This window comes from Panthera leo, chromosome A2 (assembly GCF_018350215.1).
Source record: "Panthera leo isolate Ple1 chromosome A2, P.leo_Ple1_pat1.1, whole genome shotgun sequence".
Classification (NCBI taxonomy): Eukaryota; Metazoa; Chordata; class Mammalia; order Carnivora; family Felidae; genus Panthera; species Panthera leo.
This window is the reverse complement of record NC_056680.1, coordinates 14,042,025-14,062,914: the sequence shown is the minus strand read 5'-3', so window position 1 is coordinate 14,062,914 and position 20,890 is coordinate 14,042,025. Positions and strand designations below refer to the sequence as shown.

At 49.5% G+C, this 20,890-nt stretch overlaps 1 protein-coding gene across 3 annotated transcripts; it reads right to left on the bottom strand.

The window, feature by feature from the left end:
* Positions 1-1,597: 1,597 nt before the first annotated feature.
* On the bottom strand, positions 1,598-20,867 carry ARMC6 (armadillo repeat containing 6). Of its 3 annotated transcripts, none has more exons than XM_042928979.1 (8): positions 20,785-20,867; positions 13,680-13,860; positions 12,518-12,600; positions 7,111-7,684; positions 5,354-5,499; positions 3,898-4,029; positions 3,456-3,593; positions 1,598-2,384 (listed from the first exon to the last, which is right to left on the bottom strand). In XM_042928979.1, the coding sequence occupies exons 2-8, from the start codon at positions 13,822-13,824 to the stop codon at positions 2,172-2,174; spliced, it is 1,431 nt and encodes a 476-aa protein (XP_042784913.1). In that variant the 5' UTR covers positions 13,825-13,860; positions 20,785-20,867; the 3' UTR covers positions 1,598-2,171. The 3 variants fall into 3 exon arrangements, with proteins under 3 accessions (XP_042784913.1, XP_042784914.1, XP_042784915.1); XM_042928980.1 differs by lacking the exon at positions 20,785-20,867 and adding an exon at positions 15,839-15,864; XM_042928981.1 differs by lacking the exon at positions 20,785-20,867 and having other exon boundaries at positions 12,518-12,653; positions 13,680-13,713.
* Between the last annotated feature and the right edge of the window lie 23 nt (positions 20,868-20,890).

The following is a 20,890-nucleotide window of genomic DNA, read 5'->3' as shown; positions in this document are numbered from 1 at the left end:
TTGCCTACATGGAACTCATGGACAGAAGGGAGCAGACAAACAGGAAAGCACATAAGCAAGGTGACCTCAGACAAGCTTACAGCTCAGAGACAGAGCACACAAGGTGATGGGACGAGGGTGCCAGTGAAAGGGAACTAGCAATATCCCCATGGAGGCAACATGTGAGCTGGAACCTAGTGCCAGAAAGGAGCTGGCCATGAGGAGGGCTGGGGGAAAGGTGCTCCATGCAAGGCACAGCATGTGCAAAGGTCCAGAGGTAGGGAGGCTGATGTGGCTAGAAAAACAACTAAAAAGGAATATGGGGAAGATGAGGTTGGGAGGTGGGCAGAGCCTGGAGAACAGTTGGTTTTATGGGGATGGCAATGGGGAGCCTTGGGCAGATTGAGAGCAGAGCTGGGGCAGGAACTATAGGAATGGTGCCTCAGGCTTCCCCAGAAATAGGCTGGCACCACCCACCTCCCATTAGACAGATGAGGAGGCATGAGGCTCACAGGGCCTGAAGACTGCCCCAAGGTCACATGGGTGGCCCATCCAGAAGTCAAGTCAGGACAGCAGTTCCTGGAGCAGATGCAAGATCCTTGTACGTGTTTGGTGAGTCCCGGTGGGGGAGTCAGAATGAGGCGATTGGGTCTGAGGTTCATGTCAGCCTCCCTGAGCTGGCATGGTCCTCCCAGTCGATGGTTGGGGAGAACTGGCCACATAGGGAGTTAGGACCAGGGTGATGCCACCCCTGCCCCAGCTATTTGCATCAGCCATGGAAACCAGGAGGCTTCGAGGAAAGGGCGTGAGTTAATATCAAGGACCAAATTCAGGCCCTTCTCAAGCTAGGGGAGATGAATGACAAGCGACAGGCTGAGTGTTCCAAGAGAGGCGAGGGGTTCCCAATGTGTGGTCTAGAGAGGTCAGGCACAGCGCCCGGAGCCCACCAGGGGTCTTGAAGCTACCTGACCCTGCCTGGGCTGCACAAGCTGCCAGATGACCACAACATGACCCCCAAGTAGAAAGGCAGAGGAGAGCTGGGGTTTGCTGGGCACAGCTGCCTGGGGACCCCCAGGACACCTGGGGGTTGCAGTGGGCATTTGGGGGCAGCTACAGTGATGTCCATACTACAGATGGGGAAAGTGAGGCTCAAAAAAGGCAGGCAGGCTGCCCAAGCCACCCGAAGAGCAATGACCTCAAGTCCCCAGGCAGGGGAATACAGGTCAGTCCTTCTAGGGTAACTGAGGTAGTGAAGCTAAGACAGTTGGGTACCTCCCATGTGCCTAACTGCTCGAACCCCCGGAGAGGAGCCTTTATTTTCGCCCTCCCCATTTTACAGAGGATCATTCAAGGCTGAGAGAGATTATGTCACTAGCTCAAGGCCACAGAACTGAATGATACAAACTCAGAAATAGTGGCCTTGGGGCCCAGAGACCCTAAGTGTGACCCATGGCCCCAGCAGACTGCCTGTCTGAGAGTGACAGCAGATCATATATCCCAGGCTGTTCTAAAAACTCCTTTGCTTTCCTTAGTGACCCCACAGCCTCCCCAGATGTCTGCCCCTCTCCCATTCTCTTAGGCAGCTGGATGCAGCCTCCATACTCCACGGCACTATGGAAGAGATCCCTCCATTGTTCAGCTAACAATCTTTTATTACTGGGCAGTACTGACTGGTCTGGGACCCCTGGAGGCAGAAGAGCTCGGTCCTCGCCCTCTGTCCAGCAGAGCAAGGCACCTGCAACCCATATTACAAGTGAGAGACCAGCAGGGGAGAAAACAGACTTGTAGGAGCTGAAACAGGGCCCCACCCTGCTGTGAGATTGGCCGGCAGGCTTCTAAATTTCAATCTTTCAATCAGCACATCACCCCTCGGCAATGCTAAGGAGGCCATTCAGGTAGGAAGGGGCATGGGGTGGGGGTGAGAGGGCAGGATGAGTAACACCAATGCTGTTGGCTGGTGAGGGGAACGAGGTGAACAGAGACCAGGTCCCAGGAGCTGCTTTCTGCTGTGTAGATGCTTCACCAATGCTCCCTTCACACCCTAGCCCGGTGCCTGGTACCTGATCCCATCAGAAAACACCTCTTGCTGAGTGGGGGAGGAATCCGGGGAGTAGAGTGGCAGGACACAGACCTCCTCCCTATTCCTGAGTCATATGACTCATCCAGAGCCACGGCCCAGACTGAGCCTGGGGTCATGGCGCCAGGTTGCCCTTTTGGCCAGTCCACAGCTCCCGGAGCTCAACGCGGCAGCCAAGGTCCCGCAAGGCAGCTTTGGCCACGTCCTCACAGTCACGGTGGGCAGCACGGGCCTGCAAGATGAGTGCTTCAGCCCCCAGGTCCAGGATGGGCTGTGAAAAGGCCTGGCTTCGAGCCACCAGGTTACGGATCAGCATGCAGGCCTGTTTCTGGGAGGGAGAACTGAAGGTGAGTGGCTGTAAGCTGGTGCATGGGGTCTACTCTGACCTTGGGGCCCTCACCATAACACAACGGGGCAAAGATGACCACAACCAACATACAGCAGGTACCTACGCTGTGGTTCATCAGGCTAGGTTCATGTCTCCACTTCACCCTCTCAGCTGCCCCGGGAGGCAGGGCTGATTTCCCCATCTCCCAAGCGAGGAAACTGAAGCTCGGGGCAGCCAAGTACTTGGCAGGTGGGGCAGATCCCTCAGGTGTAGGACCCTCTGTCTCAGAGCAAGATCCCCGGAGGCTGGCAAGAGCCAGCAGAGAGTCAGTGGGAAGAGGGGGGTTGTGCACGGGGTCCACCTGTCAATGACATCATCACCCATTCAGCCAACATCTGTGCCCTGCTCCTCTGCCATGTGTGGGTGCCACAAAGCACCGCACCATTGGGAGGCTAGATGAGGAAGGGAGGTGTGAGGGGCTGTCTGGCCAGGGTGATCAAGCGTGGGCAAGGTGATGAGCGAGCCAAGGGCACAGTGTCCCAGAGGAGACACTATCGGCAGAAAGGCCGTGAGTGGGACAGAGCCTGGTGTGTCTAAGGACCAACAAGGAGGCCCCTGTGCTGGGAGGGTGCAAGAGGGGGGAGTGGGGGAGGTGGGGACAGTCCTGGCAGATACAGGGAGGTGTGTGGGTCTCCGGCAGGGGCACGCACAGCCTTGTCTACTGCTCGGCTTCCCTGACTTCCCAGTAAGGTATGGACAGTGGGTCCTGCATGCAGAACATGAAGGAGTGGCCATGGTCAGCAAGGAGCTTTCCAAAAGTTCCAGCAGATCCCCACCTGCTCTCCTCCCATCTCCCGCTCCTCGAACTATCCCTCTATAGGGACTGTTAGGAAAGGAAAAGATCACTGCAGGAACAGCAAAGGAACAGGAAGATAGCCGTGGGCAGAACTGGGAAACAGATATAGGACTCCGGGGGGCTGAGAAGTGGAGACCTTGAGAGAACTGGGCTTTGATAGGGACAGGGACAGGGAGGGCCTGAGTCCTGCTCCCTCCTCCTATCCCCAGGCTCACCTGCACTCCGGCCTCTTGCGGGTGTGCCTTCATGGCCTGCAATGCAGCCAGGGCCCCGCCACCCTCCATGATGACCCGGCTGTTCTCTGGCTTTCGCAGGGCCAGGACGCACAGGGCTGCACAGCTCTGCTCGCACACCTGTGGGCGTCATGGGAATGGCTGAGACAGTCAGATGCCCTGGCGGGCCCCCATAGTTAATCCCCCAGGTGAGTGCCCTGCAATTTCACCTGGATAGATGGCTGCCAGCCCATGTATATACCAGATCAGTAATAACCAGAGTGATACCAAGGGATAAAAACATCAACCACGCTCTGAAGGTCTCAACCCAGGCCTCTCGTGTGCCCCACTCCAGCCCTAGCCCTGCTTGAGGAAATGGGAAAGAGCACCATGCAGATACAGCCACTGTGCCCCACCTCGTGTGCGTCCCGCCTGCGGTAGGTACCTGGGGGCTGGCCAGGTGCTGGGTCATGGCAGCCACGATGGACTCTGTCCCACCAGCTCGAACAATGGCATCCTTCACATCATCATTGCCTGCGATGGCCCTCAGGGCACTCAACACTTGCTTCACAAGGTCCTAAAAGGGAGGGCAATGTAGGGGTCACCTCTGGCCAGCTCATCCTCCTGTGCTATGCCAGACGCTGACGGCTTGGTTGCTGGTTGGTGGGAAGGGGGTCTTGAGGGAGGGTCTAGGATTGTTTTGCTATTTGAACAATTGGTGGGGCCAGACTGGGGCACGCAAGCAACGTGTAATGTCAGGGTTATTACTTGCTGCATAAAAAAGGCAGGGAGCAGGGCACCTGGGTGGCTCAGTCAGTTAAGCGTCGACTTCAGGTCATGATCTCATGTTCATGGGTTCAAGCCCCGTGTCCGGCTCTGTGCTGACAGCTCAGAGCCTGGAGTCTGCTTCAGATTCTGTGTCTCCTTTTCTCTCTGCCCTTCCCCTGCTCATGTTCTATCTCTCAAAAGTAAATAAATGTTAAAAAAAAAAAAAAAAGTTAAAAAAAAAAGGCAGGGGAGGCTTAGCAGGGTAGACCCTGTGAATTACACTTAAGTCCAGGCCAGGCATTTGGACAACTTTGAAACCCCTCACACACAGAGGGGACATATGGCTCAGACCAGGAATTAGAGCACAGGGTCCCCTGGCCACAGCTGAGTCCTCAGGTGAGTGCCAACCAACCTGAGCTGAGGACAGCTGACCAGATGCTGCTGGGACTGCTGACCTCCCCAGTGAGGGGCAGAGCCATGAAAGAGAAAGAGAAAACAGTAGGAGGGAAACCAAGCCTCCACCCACCCCTGGCAGTGCAGAAGTACAAACAAAATCCATCTCCTCATTTGCTTAAGCTGGGTCAAATTCAGCTTTCTGTCACCTGCACAGAAGGAGCCTGGGTGACATCATGAGCGGGGGTTGGGGACAACAGGACTGTTGCTGCCACAGGCCAGGCACGTACACAGAGGATTGATATGTGACAGCTAAATGAAAGAATAATGAATAGGGGTCCCTGCCCCATTTTACAGATGGGGAAACTGGGGCACCAAGGATTTGCCTCACTCAAGCTTCACACACCTAAGCCAGGGTAAGGGCCAGCCCTTGCCAACACCCACTTGCATTCCTCCCCCTGCTAGCAGAAAATACAAAGGTGCTAGAGAACAGTAAGAGAGGGTGGGTGGATTTGTTTTCCCCAAAAACTTTACTTCCTACCCTCGGGTCAATGAGAAGTGAAAACTGCACTTTGCTTCAGGGGTCAGCCATGTTCCGGTTCAAGCTTGTCTGGGTGGCAGGGACCCAGAGGGGCAGAGTTCACTGAGAAGTCTGGAACCCTCCCTTGGCATCAAGAGAAATGACAAATCGAAACCCAAATGAGGGGGCGTCACACCCTAAGACGGCTCTGGAGGCCCACCTGGTGGTCGCTGCAGTTGGCCAGTAGGGCCACCAGGACACCGAGGCCCCCAAGGTCGACGACCTCCTGGCAGAATTCGTTGCGGACAGCCAGGCGGGATAGGGTGCTGCAGAGCTCACTCAGGACACTGGGGTTGTCAGAGAATGCTGTGGAGGGCGAAGAAGAGGAACCACTGGGGGGTGAGCACATGGGAGAGGACCAGTCCCAGCTTGGAGCCAGGAGCCAGCGGTCCTGATACAAATCCTGCTCAACCTGGGAAGCTGGGCCCTTCTGCCAGGCAGGGTGGCCACCAGTAACGGGAGAGCTCCGGTGGACACCAGGGCTGCCCAAACCTGCAGTGCCCCCTGCTGGCCACAGGAGAAGACACGGGAACACGCCCTCCCCCACACCGTGTCCCAGATAAATTCCAGACCAACTGATGATCTCAACTAAAAAAAGAAAACCATAATAGTGCTATAATAAAACATCCAAGGCTATTTTTATGTTCTTGGGGTGGGAATGACCTTTCTAAGTGCAACGGGAAACCCAGAAACTGTAGAGGGACATATGGATAGAGTTGACCCAGGCAAAATTGAACACAGATGCCGAAGACTAAGTTCAGAGGCACGAGGGAGGAGACGCCTGCCTGCACTGAGGCCCACATGGGGGGTGGCGGATAGCCATAATTTATACAGAGCTCTGTGACAGTCAGTTGGTATGCCCCTCCCCCCCCACCCCAGGATAGGGTGCAGCACCCAGCAATGGCATGAACACTAATCTGAGTAGAGGTATCTCTAGATGTGGTGACATCTATGAACGGCCGACTTCAAGATGACCCCTGATGGTCTGGGTGGGCCTTGTCCAGTCAGCCGAAGGCCTGAGAGGGAAACTAAGGTCTTCCTGAAGAGGAAGAAGCTCGTTGGAGGACTGCGGTGTTGGCTCCTCTGAAGCCTGCTCCATGGATTTCAGACTCAGCAGCCCCACAGCCACATGGGCCAATTCCTTGAAATATACATATACATACACAAACAGATCCCACTAGTTCTGCCTCTCTGGTAGAACCCTGACTGGTATGAATTCCTGTTGATAAACAAGAAAGATGTAAACTACCCCTCAGAAAAGCAGCCCGACTTTGCAGATAGTCAGAACCTGTTTTCACCCTCTCCGGAGGTGTGGAGAAGAAACTGAGGCAAGCCTGTCTCTCCAGAAGACAGGGCCAGAGTCAAACACACAAGCCTAGCCATAGAGCCAGAGCCACAGGCAGGCTGGGAAGAATTCGTTCTTCTAGCATCTTCTGTGCGTCAAACCAGTCAGGCCTTTTCTGGTGGGTACAGTGGACAGAGGCAGGTAATTTAGGGTCTGAACATTAGCACTGTGACCTCCTGTGGCTGGCTCGCCGTGATCACCCCAGTCAAGAACATGTACATGCCTAAGAATTTGTGGCTAAGTATGAACCAAAGTGTAAACCTCTACTGGGGACCATCTTTGGGAAACACCCTCATTTGTCCCCTTGGGAAGCCCTCCCTCCTCCACTCTGTGTGAGTAGACAGAGCCAAACCCCTTGCCCAAATGGCTCCAGAAATGGGCACAAAATTTGGTCCTGGCCAACGAGCACTGGCCTGGAACTCCCCAAGAGCAGCAACCAAGAGTAGGTACACTGTTCCACTAAGGCTGCCGTGTGGGTGAGGGTAAGCCAAAAGAGGTAAGCAGAAGTAATCTTCTGGGGCCAGCCTGAAGTAATCTTAAAACCCAACTCTCTCTTTCACACCTGCTCTTACCTTTGGCGGCCTCAATGAGCACCTTCAAGCCTCCATTCTCCTGCACAATCATCTTGGCATGGTCGTGGGCACGGCCAAAGGGCACACGGATGTCATCATCGAAGGTCATGACCCGGAGGGCCCAGCAGGCCTCCTTGACCACATCGGCGCAGTGACCATGCCGGGTGATGGCACCGGTCAGCAGGGGCAGCACACCGGCCTTCACCAGGCTCTGCCGATTCTGCTCGTGCTTCAGGCAGGCATGGCACACACAGCGGATCCCAGAACAGGTCAGATCGGCTGCATCGGCATTCTGGGCCAGTGTGGTCACCAGCAACTGCAAGCCCTGGGTGTCTAGGAGATCGGGCTGGCCTTCGGTCAGGGCCGACACGGCATTGAGGGCCTGGAGCAGGAGGCCCTGGTCACTCACTACAGCAAGCTTCCAGGCAGCGAGAAGGATGGGGTAGGCCCCTTTCTGGGCTGCCAGGAAGCGGCAAGGTTTGTGCTGCTTGCACTGCTCAAAAAAGCGGGCAAGATGCGCTGACACTTCCTGGGGGCGAGAGTGGGCCACGGACTCCTGCAGGTCATCCAGGGCCTAGAGGACACGGGAGAAGCCTCAGTGTCAGCTCAGCCTGAAGAGGTTCCACGGTGAGTGTCGCACCCCCGCGCGCTTCCCTCTTCTGGGATCTAGGGCTGTGGTGGAAATTCAGTCCAGCTGTGGCAGCTTCCACGCTTGTGCTTTTTAGGAGCTTTGAGCGTTAGAGGCCACATAGAGAAGGAGAGACCCAGCCATCTCAGCGTCCCTCCAAGGAGCCACACACATGAATGCTGACAAATTAAACATTCTAGCCCCAGCTGCCATTGCAAGACGGTCCAAGAGAGACCGGCAGAAGAACCATCTGGCTGAGCTCAGTCAACCCAGCTGAATCATAAGGAACATAAAACGGCTGCTGTTGGGGGCTGCCTATCATGCAACTGTAACTAACGCACCCTCCAGTGGCCAGCTCTCCAAGGAAGGTGAAAGCTACCTTTGCCAGACCTGCCGATACCAGATGTCTCCTGTTTGTCTCTCCCATTCACTCCACAGATATTTATCTGCCAAATGAAACCACACCAGACATACTGTTGATTTACCCCAATTCAACACAAAGCCCTTGGGGGAAAAAGTAATCACAAGAGAAAACAATTTGAAAAGAGTATACAGGGGCACCTGGGTGGCTCAGTCAGTTAAGCGTCCGACTTTGGCTCAGGTCATGATCTCATGATTTGTGAGTTCGAGCCCTCTATTGGGCTCTGTGCTGACAGCTCCAAGTCTGGAACCTGCTTCAGATTCTGTGTCTCCCTCTCTCTCTGCCCCTCCCCCACTTGCACTCTGTCTCTCTCTCTCTCACATATAAACTAAACAAAAAAGAGCATACAAGTCTAGCCACCATTTAACTCCATCACCTCCACACCTGTCTCAGCAATGAGTCTAAGATGAGCCCAAGCCTCCTGGAGCTCAGGAAATCACCGGCCCCCGGCCCCAGGGAAGGCAGTTCTACAGATAACCATCAACCCAACCCAAAGGGCTTTGATTTAGCCACAACTGCCCTGAAAGGCTAGGATGCCCATTGGACAACCCTCACTGAGCTAGATTTGTAGAGTTACCTGAGCATATGTTTCAATGACATGGAATATTAATGGACTAGAAGCAGAGAATGTGACTTGAATAGACATTTACCAAAGAGGATACACTGGTGGCCAATCGCCATGTGAAAAGATGTTCCGCATAACTAGTCATTAGGGAAATGCAAATCAAAGCCACAATGAGATACCCTCATATCCATTACAAGATGGCTACAATAAACACACACACACATACACACACACACACACACACACACACACACACACACACACACACACACAGAGCCAGAAAATAACAAGCGCTAGTGAGGATGTGGAGGAATGGAGCCCTTGTGTGTTGCTGGTGGGAATGTGAATTGCTGCACCCATTGTGGAAAATGGCCTAGAAGTTCCTCAAAAAAATTAAATAGAGAATTACCATCTGATCCAGCAATCCCAGTTCCGAGGACATACTCACAAGGACTGAAAGCAGTCTTGAAGGGAGATTTGTATATCCACGTTTACAGCAGCATTACTTACAGTAGACAAAAGGTGGACACACCCCAAATTTCCATCCATGGATGAACGGATAAACAGAAGGTAGTCCAGTCACACAATGGGATATTATTAGCCATAAAAAGGAACAAAGTTCTGACCCAGGTGACAACACGGATGAACCCTGAGGACGTTATGCTCAGGGAAATGAGCAGGACCCAAAAGGATAAATACTGTGTGATTCTACTTACAGGAGGTCCCTAGAGGAGTCACAGTCATAGAGACAGAAAGTGGAATGGCCAGGGGCTGAAGGAGAGAGTGGGGAGCTCGTGTTTAGTGGGGACAGTTTCAGCCTGAGAATCCAAGGAAGTCCTGGAAATGGATGGTGGGGATGGCTGCACATCAGTGTGACTATACTTAATGTTGCTGAACCATACGCTTAGAAATGGCTAAGATGTGAATTTGTGTTACATGTATTTTACCATAAACCCAAGACAGGGAATGTAGCATTTTAGCAGGAACCTTGCAAGAAACTTGAAAAGCTGGGCCACAAGTGCCATTGAGGATGCACAGTGCTGGAGTTCTCATACTCTGGGTTTACTAAGGTAAGACAGAAAAAGAAAATGACCAAAATTGGCATCCTAGTAACCGTTCAATTTATGGGGAATCTCTTCCTGTCCTGGGTCACATCAGGAAGGCGAGTCTCTGAGCTGGCTGGTGGTCTTCACGGCCCCTAGGTGCTGTGACCCTGCTGATGGCTGAGGAAAGGACAGTGGCTAACGTGAAGGTGGCAGAGCCAACTGTGCTCCACCTGTGACAACTCGGCATTGTGATAGGGGTTTTGTCCTCCACCCTGGGGTCCTTCTCTCTATGACTGATGGCCTTTATTCTGAAACTCCTCACATATAAAACCAGTCCATGGCGCCTGGGTGGCATTGTTAGCTAAGCATCCGACTTCAGCTCAGGTCATGATCTCACGGTTGGTGAGTTCGAGCTCTGCATCGGGCTCTGCGCGGACAGCTCAGAGCCTGGAGTCTGCTTTGGATTCTGTGTCTCCCTCTCTCTCTGCCCCTCCCCCCACCTCAAAAATAAATAAACATAAAAAATTTTTTTTTTTTAATTAAAAAAATAGTAAAATGGGGCGCCTGGGTGGCTCAGTCGGTTAAGCGTCCGACTTCAGCTCAGGTCGTGATCTCGCGGTCTGTGGGTTCGAGCCCCGCGTCGGGCTCTGTGCTGACAGCTCAGAGCCTGGAGCCTGTTTCAGATTCTGCATCTCCCTCTCTCTGACCCTCCCCCGTTCATGCTCTGTCTCTCTCTGTCTCAAAAATAAAGGTTAAAAAAATAATAATAAATAAATAAATAAATAAATAGTAAAATAATAAAATCAAACCGGTCTGGCTCATTTGTATTCAGAGAGTTCCAGGACTTCTTGGTTTTGTTTCTACAAGTCTGTGGGCAACAAGTTTCATGACTCTGGTAGATTCCTTTCAAAAGGCGTCATGGAGTTGAATTTTTCTCCTTCTACAGATAAGCCTTTTTCACACATTGGAGCCATGACAACGGAGGTCAACGGTGCTGTGGCATGAGAAGGGGCTCGTTCAACTTCAAGGTGAGAATAAGGCTGGGAGGATATGAAACCCACTGTGTGTGGTGCCTCCCACATGGAAAGGGAGAGAAGGGGTTGATGGGAGAGATATGACAGGGACTTTCAGATTTTGCTATAAATGCTTGACTACTACTTAAATCTTTTATGCCAGATACGTTCACATTCTTCTTCAATAATGAAAAATAAAAATTTTAAAGTCAAATTAAGAGGAGTAAAAGAGCAAAGGTTGTAAATAAATGGAGTTTCCTATACTGCTGGTAAAAACATCAGAGCTGTTCCCAGCTTGACTCTCCTGGACGAGGGACCTGGGTCTGAGTCCCAGCTCTGTCCCTCACTGGCTGTGACCACAGTTGAGTCAGCTATCTTCGGGAAGCCTCAGATTCCTGATCAGCAAAATGGAATAACAACAGATTGAAATAATATGTTTTAAGACTTTACCACAGGGGCATCTGGGTGACTCAGTTGGTTAAGCGTACGACTTTGGCTCAGGTCATGATCTCAGGGTTCGTGAGTTCGAGCCCTGCGTTGGGCTCTGTGCTAACAGCTCAGGGCCTGGAGCCTGCTTCTGATTCTGTGTCTCCCTCCCCTCACCTCCTCCCCTGCTCACACTCAGTCTCTCTCTCAAAATAAATAAAGATTTAAAAAAAAATTAAAAAAAAAAAAAAAGAATTTAGCACAATGCTGAGCACTTAAGAAATACTCAGTGATTACTAAAGACTATTGTGACTGAGATGGTTCATATGTAAAGGGCATCTACAAATCAATAAGAACACGATGAACAGCCCAATAAAAAAATGGCCAAGACAGCAAGCTTATTTTAAAATATATTCATCCTTACTAGCAAATAAGTCAAAACAACAATGAGAATTTTCTCAAAACCTCTGTGAGGCAGGAGATGGTGAGGAAGCTGGGGCAGGGAGAAGTAAATACCTTGCCTTGGGCAGAGTCTTCTAACTTCCTCTTTTATCACTACACTCTCTTGTTGTCAGGTAAATCATTTTTTTCCTCTTTGCAGTACCCATCTGTGGGTATAAATAAGGATAATAATCTCAACCTTGGGTCTTTGGGAGAATAACTTGATATAGCACAAAGAAAGCACCTTGCACAGAACTGATTCCATAGTCAGTTTTCAATAAACACTAGAGCCTTTTGCTGTTTTATCAAGAGCTGTTTTATCAGTGTTTGATGGATGATCTTAAGGAAAGCATTTAACTTCTGTGAACTTTACCTTCCTTGCTTGGGTGCTGGAGAGTGAGGACAGGCTCTGGGTCTCTGTTTCCCCATCAGTAAGTCAGGGACCAGCTACCTCGCAGGCCAGTTTTAGTGCTAAGAGGGCAGGCTGTAATGTGCTGGTGAACAGTCAGTGCTTAATAGGTGACAGTCTTACTAGGGTCGCATTCTCTTCCTGCAATTCCTGTCCGTCTCTGAGCAAACTCAGTGGTTGGGAGGCTCCTCCCAAGAGACTCCTCCATGGCTCCCTATACCCCAAAGCTCCCAACACCAGGGACTACCATGAACACCGTCCAGCCCCAAAAGGCCCTCAAATGTTAACTCAGGGAGCCCTGGCTACAGCTCAGGCTTGCGTGTACATGCTGGGTGCCTGTCCTTCAGAGCCTGCATCTGCCATCTGGTAACCAATGAAAAGGTATCCCTAACAGACCGTTAAAAGGTGGAACCACATGTGTAAGGCCAGCCTTGTCCACATGGGCCACCCCTTCCTACCTGGAGGATGTCATGTGTAGGCTCCTGGGGTCCATCTGCAGAGACTTTGGGTGCCAGCTTTACAATGTTGCTCAGATCCACCCCTGTGGGGGGTGGGGGAATCAGGAAACAAGTGACAGCCATCATCCCGATAGGCCTGCTGGAACATACTTCATGTCCCTTCTTCAGGGACCACCCCACTCTGGAGACCTCTGGGGGTCTACCCAGCTCCCCACCCCAAACCCTCTGCACCAGGACCCAGCAGCCACATCCATACAGGGGTATAACGATGTGGCAAGGGGGTGGTCTTTGCCCTTTGACCCTCTCCAACCAATGGGAGCAGAGCAGTAGTGAGGCTGCAGGCCACACTGCAGTGAGGGACACATTCTACCTGGTGAATCGAGATGGGAGAAGACCTCACAGACTTATCCCTTGGGGCTCCCATTGCTCCTTACCCTGCATCCTCCCATTGTGTCCTCACCCACCCTGGCACCACCAAGGAAGGCCCCATTGCACAGAACACTTCTGGGTACTCCTCCAGTCGCTGTCCAGTGTCTACACCCCACTCTGTGCCCAGGACACAGAAGTTGGACCCTGGGTTCCCTTGCCCTCTGGTATCTGACTGGGCTTGGCCAACAGAGACCAGGACTGGAGATCAGGAGCGGTACGGTGGGGTACTCATTCCCAGCTCCCTGCCTCTGCCACTATCAGATGACTCTCCATCCCCAGCCATGGACCGCTGTGGGGCAGGGGAGGTCCCTGCTATGGCCAGGGGACAACAGGTCCCCTGTGTGACAACAGGTATGACAATACCCCTTTCTGTCCCCATGAACTCAAGCCAGAATGCAGGTGGGAAGGGAGGCAGGTGGCCCTGTTTCCTGAGAGGTGGTCAGCAGAAGCCTCTTCAAGGAAGTGCCAATTAAAATGAAACCCACTTTGAAGGATTCAGCCCTGTAAATGTCTGGGTGGGGTCAAGGCAAGTAGAGGGAGGGCGAGAGTCAAGTGGGAGAAGACCGCCAGCCTATCCGGGGCAGAGTGCAGAGAAGGGACAGGTCCAGGGCTGCCACACAGGCAAGACAGAGCCACGGTAGGACATCACTCCTGTATGTTAAGAGCTGTGGACTGGAGGTGACTATCGGGCAAAGAGCCAGACTAGCGCTGGGACAGAGCCATGCTGCCCTACCTTGCGATTCAAATTGTTCCACAGCTTCTTTTACCGCCTCCTCTGGTCCCATGTCGAACTCTTCAATGTTTTCACGAACGGCTGCATCGAAGGTCTCCTGGGTGATGCGCTTGGAGGCCATCTTCAGGAGGCCACTCCTGTGCATGGAGTGGCAGGTGCCCGCCTGATAGACACTCCCAAACTGAGAAGTCAAGAGAGGAAGAAAGTTTCATTGAGTGTGAGAGGACAACTGAGAGCCTGGCTATCATTTAGGGAACCAGGGGCCAGAGTCCAGGACCAACCAGGAAAAATTCTTACAACCTGGATCACAGAAAAGGCTGATACCCCACCAGGTGCAGAGCTTCTAAAAGTACAGAAGAGGGATGCCTGGGTGGCTCAGTCAGTTAAGCACTGGATTCTTGATTTTGGCTCAGGTCAACATCTCATGGGGTTCAAGAGATCGAGCCCCACATAGGGCTCTGCACTGACAGTGCAGAGCCTGCTTGGGATTCTCTCTCTTCCTCTCTCTTTCTGCCCCTCCCTTGCTTGTTTGTGTGTGCTTGTGCTCTCTCTCTCTCTTGAAAAAAAAAAAAGGGTGCAGGGGCGCCTGGGTGGCTCAGTCAGTTAAGCGGCCGACTTGGGCTCAGGTCATGATCTCGCAGTTCATGGGTTTGACCCCCATGTCGGGTTCTGTGCTGACAGCTCAGAGCCTGAAGCCTGCTTCGGATTCTGTGTCTCCCTCTCTCTCTGTTCTTCCCCACTTGCACTGTCTCTCTCTCTCAAAAATAAACATTAAAAAAAAGTGCAGAAGAGGGCAGGTGGTTTACATTTTATCTAAGAAAGGGGAGACATTAATATGTGTCCTTACAGTAAACAACAAAGAAAGGATAAAATAATCTTAGCAACATTATGTGTTATTACACCATCATAAAGAAATAATATGATTATAATACTATATTATACGTAACCTGTGTTATTTGTGATGTGCAATATGCGTCGTAATATGTAATGTTATGACTATATGATACTTCATTATATAACTAGGTATTCCATAATGTAACTATATAATAAAACACCTTACTTATAATGGTACGCTATTATACCAATAAAAGCTTCAAAATAAAAATTAATAGTAATAAGTAAAATGGAACACTAAATCAAAAACTAATAGAAATAGTTTCCCAAAAGGGGAGGTAGGGAAGAGGGTGATGTGGGCAAGACTAGAAGCTGGATTATTTTCTCCGAATGTACCTTATTTCATTGGTTTAAATTTAGAACTCATGTAAATGCTTCACATGCTTAGGAAAATAAATAAGTCAATATGAACCAAAATAAAAATGAAAGCAATTCCTAAAAATCAAGAATAAAATGAAAACCGTGAATCTAACAGTTTATCTACATGGAGTTTAAAATGCAGTGATGGGGGCATGTGGGTGGCTCAGTCAGTTAAGTGTCCCACTTTTTTATTTTGGTTCAGAGCATGATCTCACAGTTCGTGAGTTTGAGCCCCACATTGAGCTCTATGCTGACAGTGCAGAGCCTGCTTGGAATTCTCTGTTTCCCTCTCTCTCTGCCCCCCCCTTCCCTCTCTCTCTCAAAAATAAATAAATAAATAAACTTAAAAAATGCAGTGATCGGGGCACCTGGGTAGCTCAGTTAAGTGTCTGACTTTGGCTCAGGTCATGATTTCGTGGTTTCGTGACTTCGAGCCCTGCATCGGCCTCTACGCTCAGAGCCTGGAGCCTGCTTTGGATTCTGTGTCTCCCTCTCTCTCTGCCCCTCCCCACTTGCACTCTGTCTCTCTCTCTCTCTCAAAAATAAATAAACATTAAAAAATTTTAAATATTTTATATATTTTTAATATTTTTATTAATTTTATTATTATTTTAATTTATTGTTTTATTTTATTAATATTTTATATAATACTTTAAATTTTTTTACATATTACGATGCATATTGCACATCTATCACTAATGCAGTGATAGAACCATATGTTCTTACTGGGATGTACAAGAAGTATAGAAAAGAAAAATTTACAAAAGAAAATCTTCAACAGTTTTCAGAAATCACGTTATCGAAAATGATATTAGTAATGTTATTCAGAAGCTAACGTGGATATGGCAAGTAAGTCATAATATTTATGTCATTAGGAACTAGCCTAAAAGAAAAAAGATTCTAACATTAAAAAATCCAAAAAATAGGGGTGCCTGGGTGGCTCAGTCGATTAAGTGTCCAACTCTTGATCTCAGTTCAGGTCTTGATGTCAGGGTCGTGAGTTCAAGTCCCACACTGGGCTACACGCTGGGCATGGAGCCTACTTAAAACAAAACAAAACAGAACAAACGAAAAGGTAAAAGAAGACACTTAGAACTAAATTCGGACTGGAATTATTAATACGAACTCATCATGTATTTTCTCTTAGGCAATAGGAACCAATTTTCTAGTGATATCAACTGAAAATACCTTGAGGAAATAACACCCTGAGGAAGTGAACACTCTGAACACCAACTGTGGTCCCTTAGTCACATTTCCCACCAAAGAAGACAGGGCTCCTGGAGGAATGGCTGATTCTAGGACTGAGAAGAAAACAGGCCAGAGGAGACAAGCCAGGAACATCTTGTCAGACCAGAAAGCAAGGAGGCTTCTAAAAACAGACAGGGTCATGTCAAAGGACTTGGGAGCAAACCCCAAGAGTCGTCAATGGGCCAAAGATGTGACAGGTGAGCAGTAAAAGAAAACAAAATAAAAAACAGTATTTTGATATCAAAATCAAAATCTGTGCGTTCATAATAGTACTAAAACACACCTGCTCGTTCTGTTGAAAACCGGCAAATAAAGAATCCAACATTTATCCTATGTCCCTCATATAATTACCAGGTTAGAAAGAGAGGATGAGGAAAAGTTCTGCTTTGTAGATGAACTCCAACTAATTATCCACAAGACAGATTTAGACAACCATCCACACAGGCTGCAAAACTGTGAGGAGTGAAACTGATAAGGAACCTGACAATGAGTGGGTAGTACCTGGGTCCACTGTGTGATTTCACATCACCAGAAGAGAAACCCATCACCACTGCCCCTGGACAAGAATGAAAAGCACCTATGAAGGTATCTTGCCAAAAACTCAAACCCAATATGACCATGCATCCAATGGAACTTTCTGTGATGATGGAATATTCTATATCTGTGCCATCCATGTGAGTTCCAACAGCTGAAACGTAGCTAGTGTGACTGAGGCACTGTGTATGTTTTAACTTCAATTGTAATTCATTTTAATGTAAACATCCATCTGTGACTCGTGGCTATCATACTGGACAGGGAAGGATCTAGAGCTAATGAACAGTTTGTAGGAAATCAAGGTCAGAGGGACCACGTCGACATCACCCACAACAGGTGATGTGGGTCTGCAAAAATCACCATTCAGGAGGGGGGTAACTTAACTACAGGACAAACACCTGGTGTTGTCAACAAATAAATCATGACAACCATGAAAAGGACGGGGCGTCCATCAGCAAGTGAATGGACAAACAGAATGTAGTATGTCTGAACAATGGAATATTACTCGGCCATAAAAAGGAAGGAAGCACTGACACACACTACAACGTGGAAGAACCTTGAAAACACCATGCTAAGTGAAAGAGGCCAGACACAGGTCCACACACATAGTGTGTGATTCCATTTATATGAAATGTCCAGAACAGGCAAATCCATAGGAACAGAAAACAGACCAGTGGTTGTAGGGGCGGGGGAAAGGGGATAGACAGTGCCTGCTAATGAGTACAGGGTCTCCTTTGGGGGTAATGAAATGTTCCACGATTAGATAGTGGTGATGGTTACACAACTTTATGAATATACTTGAAATCACTAAATCATACACTTTATTATTTATTTATTTATTTACTTACTTATTTTTAAAGATTTATTTATTTAAGCAATCTCTACACCCAACGTGGGGCTCAAACTCACAACCCTGAGATCAAGAGTTGCATGGTCCTCCAACTGAACCAGCCAGGTGTCCCTAAATTGTACACTTAAAATGGGTAGATATCATGGTATGTAAGTAATGGATCAATTTAAAAAGTACTATTTGGGAGCGCCTGGTTGGCTCAGTTGGTCAAGCATCTGACTCCTGATTTCGGCTCCTTATTTCTGTGAGATCGAGCTCCACCTTGGGCTCTGCGCTGATAGTACAGAGCCCGCTTGGGACTCTCTTCTCTCTCTGCCCTTCCCCCCAGCTTGCGCTCTTTCTCTCTCACAAAATAATAAACATTAAAAAAAAAAAAAAAAGTACTGTTTAAAAACAAAAGCAAATGAAACGCAGCACAGGCAAAGGATTGTGAAAGCCAGGGGATTGTATCAGCAGCTGGATGACCCAGCAACCCTGGGCAATATCTTTTCCTCTGCGAGACTAGTGGTAAATCACTGAGTCAAGTAAGACAGAACCCTAAGTAAAAACAGATTATGATCTCCACAAGAAGGTCTTTGGGGTACAAGTGGTTTAACACCTAATATTAACCACCCTCTCGTTTTAACAAAGGGGGAAACAGGCCTCAGGCCCAGAGCCTACCTGCGGTTAACAACTCCTTTCATTTTGCTTGTTTTACTCTATCTACCTCATTTATTGACGTACTACTTTCTGTTAAAATACATCATTTTAAAAATTTATAGTAAAGTTGCAAGAATAGTACAAAGAACACCTGTTCCATTCTAACTTTACCAGTTTAACATTTGGCCAAGTTAATCTCTTTTGGAGACACTGTATGTTCCTGCATACACACATACCATGCGAGAATATGCTCCAGGCATCAGACTCTTCCCTCCTAAAGACATCAGCACGAATCTCCAAAGAAAAGGACGCTCTTACATGTTCAATGCACAATGAAAATTTAACGCAGGAAGTTTAACAGTGATACTATTTGCTAATATACGCTCCATGATCAACTTTCTCAATTGCCCTAATATTGTCTTTCAAAACAATTTTTTTGTTTCTGGTCCCAGGTCTGTTACAGAATTTGAACATCACAGAAAACGTTAGGGGAACAAAGGCACAGGGAGTTCTAGGACAGCAGTAGGGGAATGTGACAAAAATTCGAGTGCAAATTTGGGCCATGTGGGAAACAGGCCATTCAAGCCCATGCTTCTCTTTGTGGAGGTGGCGCAGGATGTGAATATTCCATCTGTGTTTGTGCAGATGTTTTGGGGAGGAGGAGGACGGGCTCTGGGGCCAGCCGGGGTGACTTGAATCCCAGGCCTTCCACTTAACTTCACTGTTGGTCAAGTCAACTCTCTCCTGTGTAATATAGGGATAAACAAAGAGAATCTACTTCATAGGGCTGCAATGCAAACTCAGTCAGTTAATTCCATAAAGTGCTTAGAATAGGGTTTGGCACAGAGTAAGAGCTCAGTAAACATTAGCTATTGTTCCTTTCCTTTGTTGCTTAGAGGTAATTAGACCAGTTTACTTAGAGGGGGGTGAGGCATAAGGGCATCAAACACTTCACCTTGCTCCCTTGCAGATAGTCACCCCCCCCCCCCCACCCCTTTCTGGCCCAGAAGAACAAGGAGCCTGTTTAGGGACTGCTAAGGATTTTCAAGGTCAAAGGTGAAGGAAAAAAGTGAAGATTTTCTGTTTCAATAGAGCTTCTCAGTGAGACACCTGGGCTGGTATGTGCGTGAGGAGTGTTCCTGACCAGCTCCAAGGGGCAAGAACTTCCCAGCTGTGGCTGTTGGAGGGACTCTGTTCCTGACTCCACCACCCTAGGCACGCTTCAGACCCGAGTAGGCCAACAGTGAGTGGCCACTCTGTCACAGAGGCACAATCCTAAAGGCAAATGCCATTATGCCTACTTTACAGATGAGGAATCTGAAGCTTAGAGAGGGGAAGAACCTGCCAGAGATCACACAAGCAGTAAAAGGTCTGGCCATCATGCCACCTTGCTTCATGAACACCTTCCTTCCACCTGGGTTCTCTGAGGAGTTTCTGCTAGCTCTTCCAGGCTGCCTCATCCTGGGAGCCTCCCCCGACCACTGAGGACCTATGTGTGTTCTCTGACCTTGTCTCCCCTGCCCCATGAACTTCCCCCTGCCCAGTCTTGAGCTCCCTGAGCTGGGGAGATCAATGTCTAGCTCTGGGACCACCTCTAGGGTGAGTCCTGCAGGGGTCCCCCAGGTCAGGCACAGGGCTAGGGGGCAGAATGAAAGCACAGATCTGGAGCTCATGAGAAAGACCATGCCTAGGAATGGTCATCTGGGAGCCACCTGGGAACAGGTCACACTAGGAAAGGGGGGAAACAGCATTACCAGCTCCCTTCATGGGTCCAAGGTATGAAAAGAAAGGGAGTTAGCAAGGCCCAACTGACACCTAGTTTTCCTTTCTAAGTCAGGGTTCTGCTCAAGAAAACACCACCTTGACACAGCAGGGACTCTAATGACTCCTCATCTTCCTCCACCTGGACACACCCACCCTGGTTCAGGCACAGTCCCAGCTTCCCCCCTGCCACACTGCACTTCTGTTCTTCACTTAGTGCCAGACAGAAACTTGAAATCACAAAGAGACCTCATTGCTCAAAATCCTGCAGTGGCATCCCAACCTTCTCAGAACAAAATCCAGTCTCCTTACCAGCCCTTTGTCTACGTGGATTTTATAGGTCTCTTACCTACACCTTCCCACCCGCACTTTCCCACCTTTTTCTCATCTTTCCCAGCTACCAAAGGGACCCTCTTCATAACCACTCTGGTTAAAGCAGCCCCCTTTCTCCTACAGCATCATCCTTTTATTTTAATACTATATCTACCTGGAGCTACATGGTTCATTTATTTCATTTGCATTTACTGTCGAGGCATTTCCTCAAATTTAACCTCCAGGAGAACTGGGGTCCAGTCAACTTTGTTCACCACCACGCAGCAGGCACTCAGTACATAGGTTATGAATGAATGAATAAATGAATGAAAAGAAAGCACAGGCCAGGGAAATGGGAGAATTTTGTCTCCCGGCAGCTGTAAGAGTCATTGTAAGGGTCATTCCCCAAAACCAGGTCCGCGAGGGCGGCGCCACAGTCACCAGCCCGACCCGGAGGCGCCCACTCCCCTCCCCGCGCGAGGGGACTCCGCAACCTCAGCTTCTCACCCGGTCTTCGCAGCCACGTGGGGAAAGGGTGGGGCTCGCGACTGTCACCCGGCAGAGCCACCTCTGGTCCCTTCCGGCCACCGTACGCGCGCAGGCGCGCTGGCGC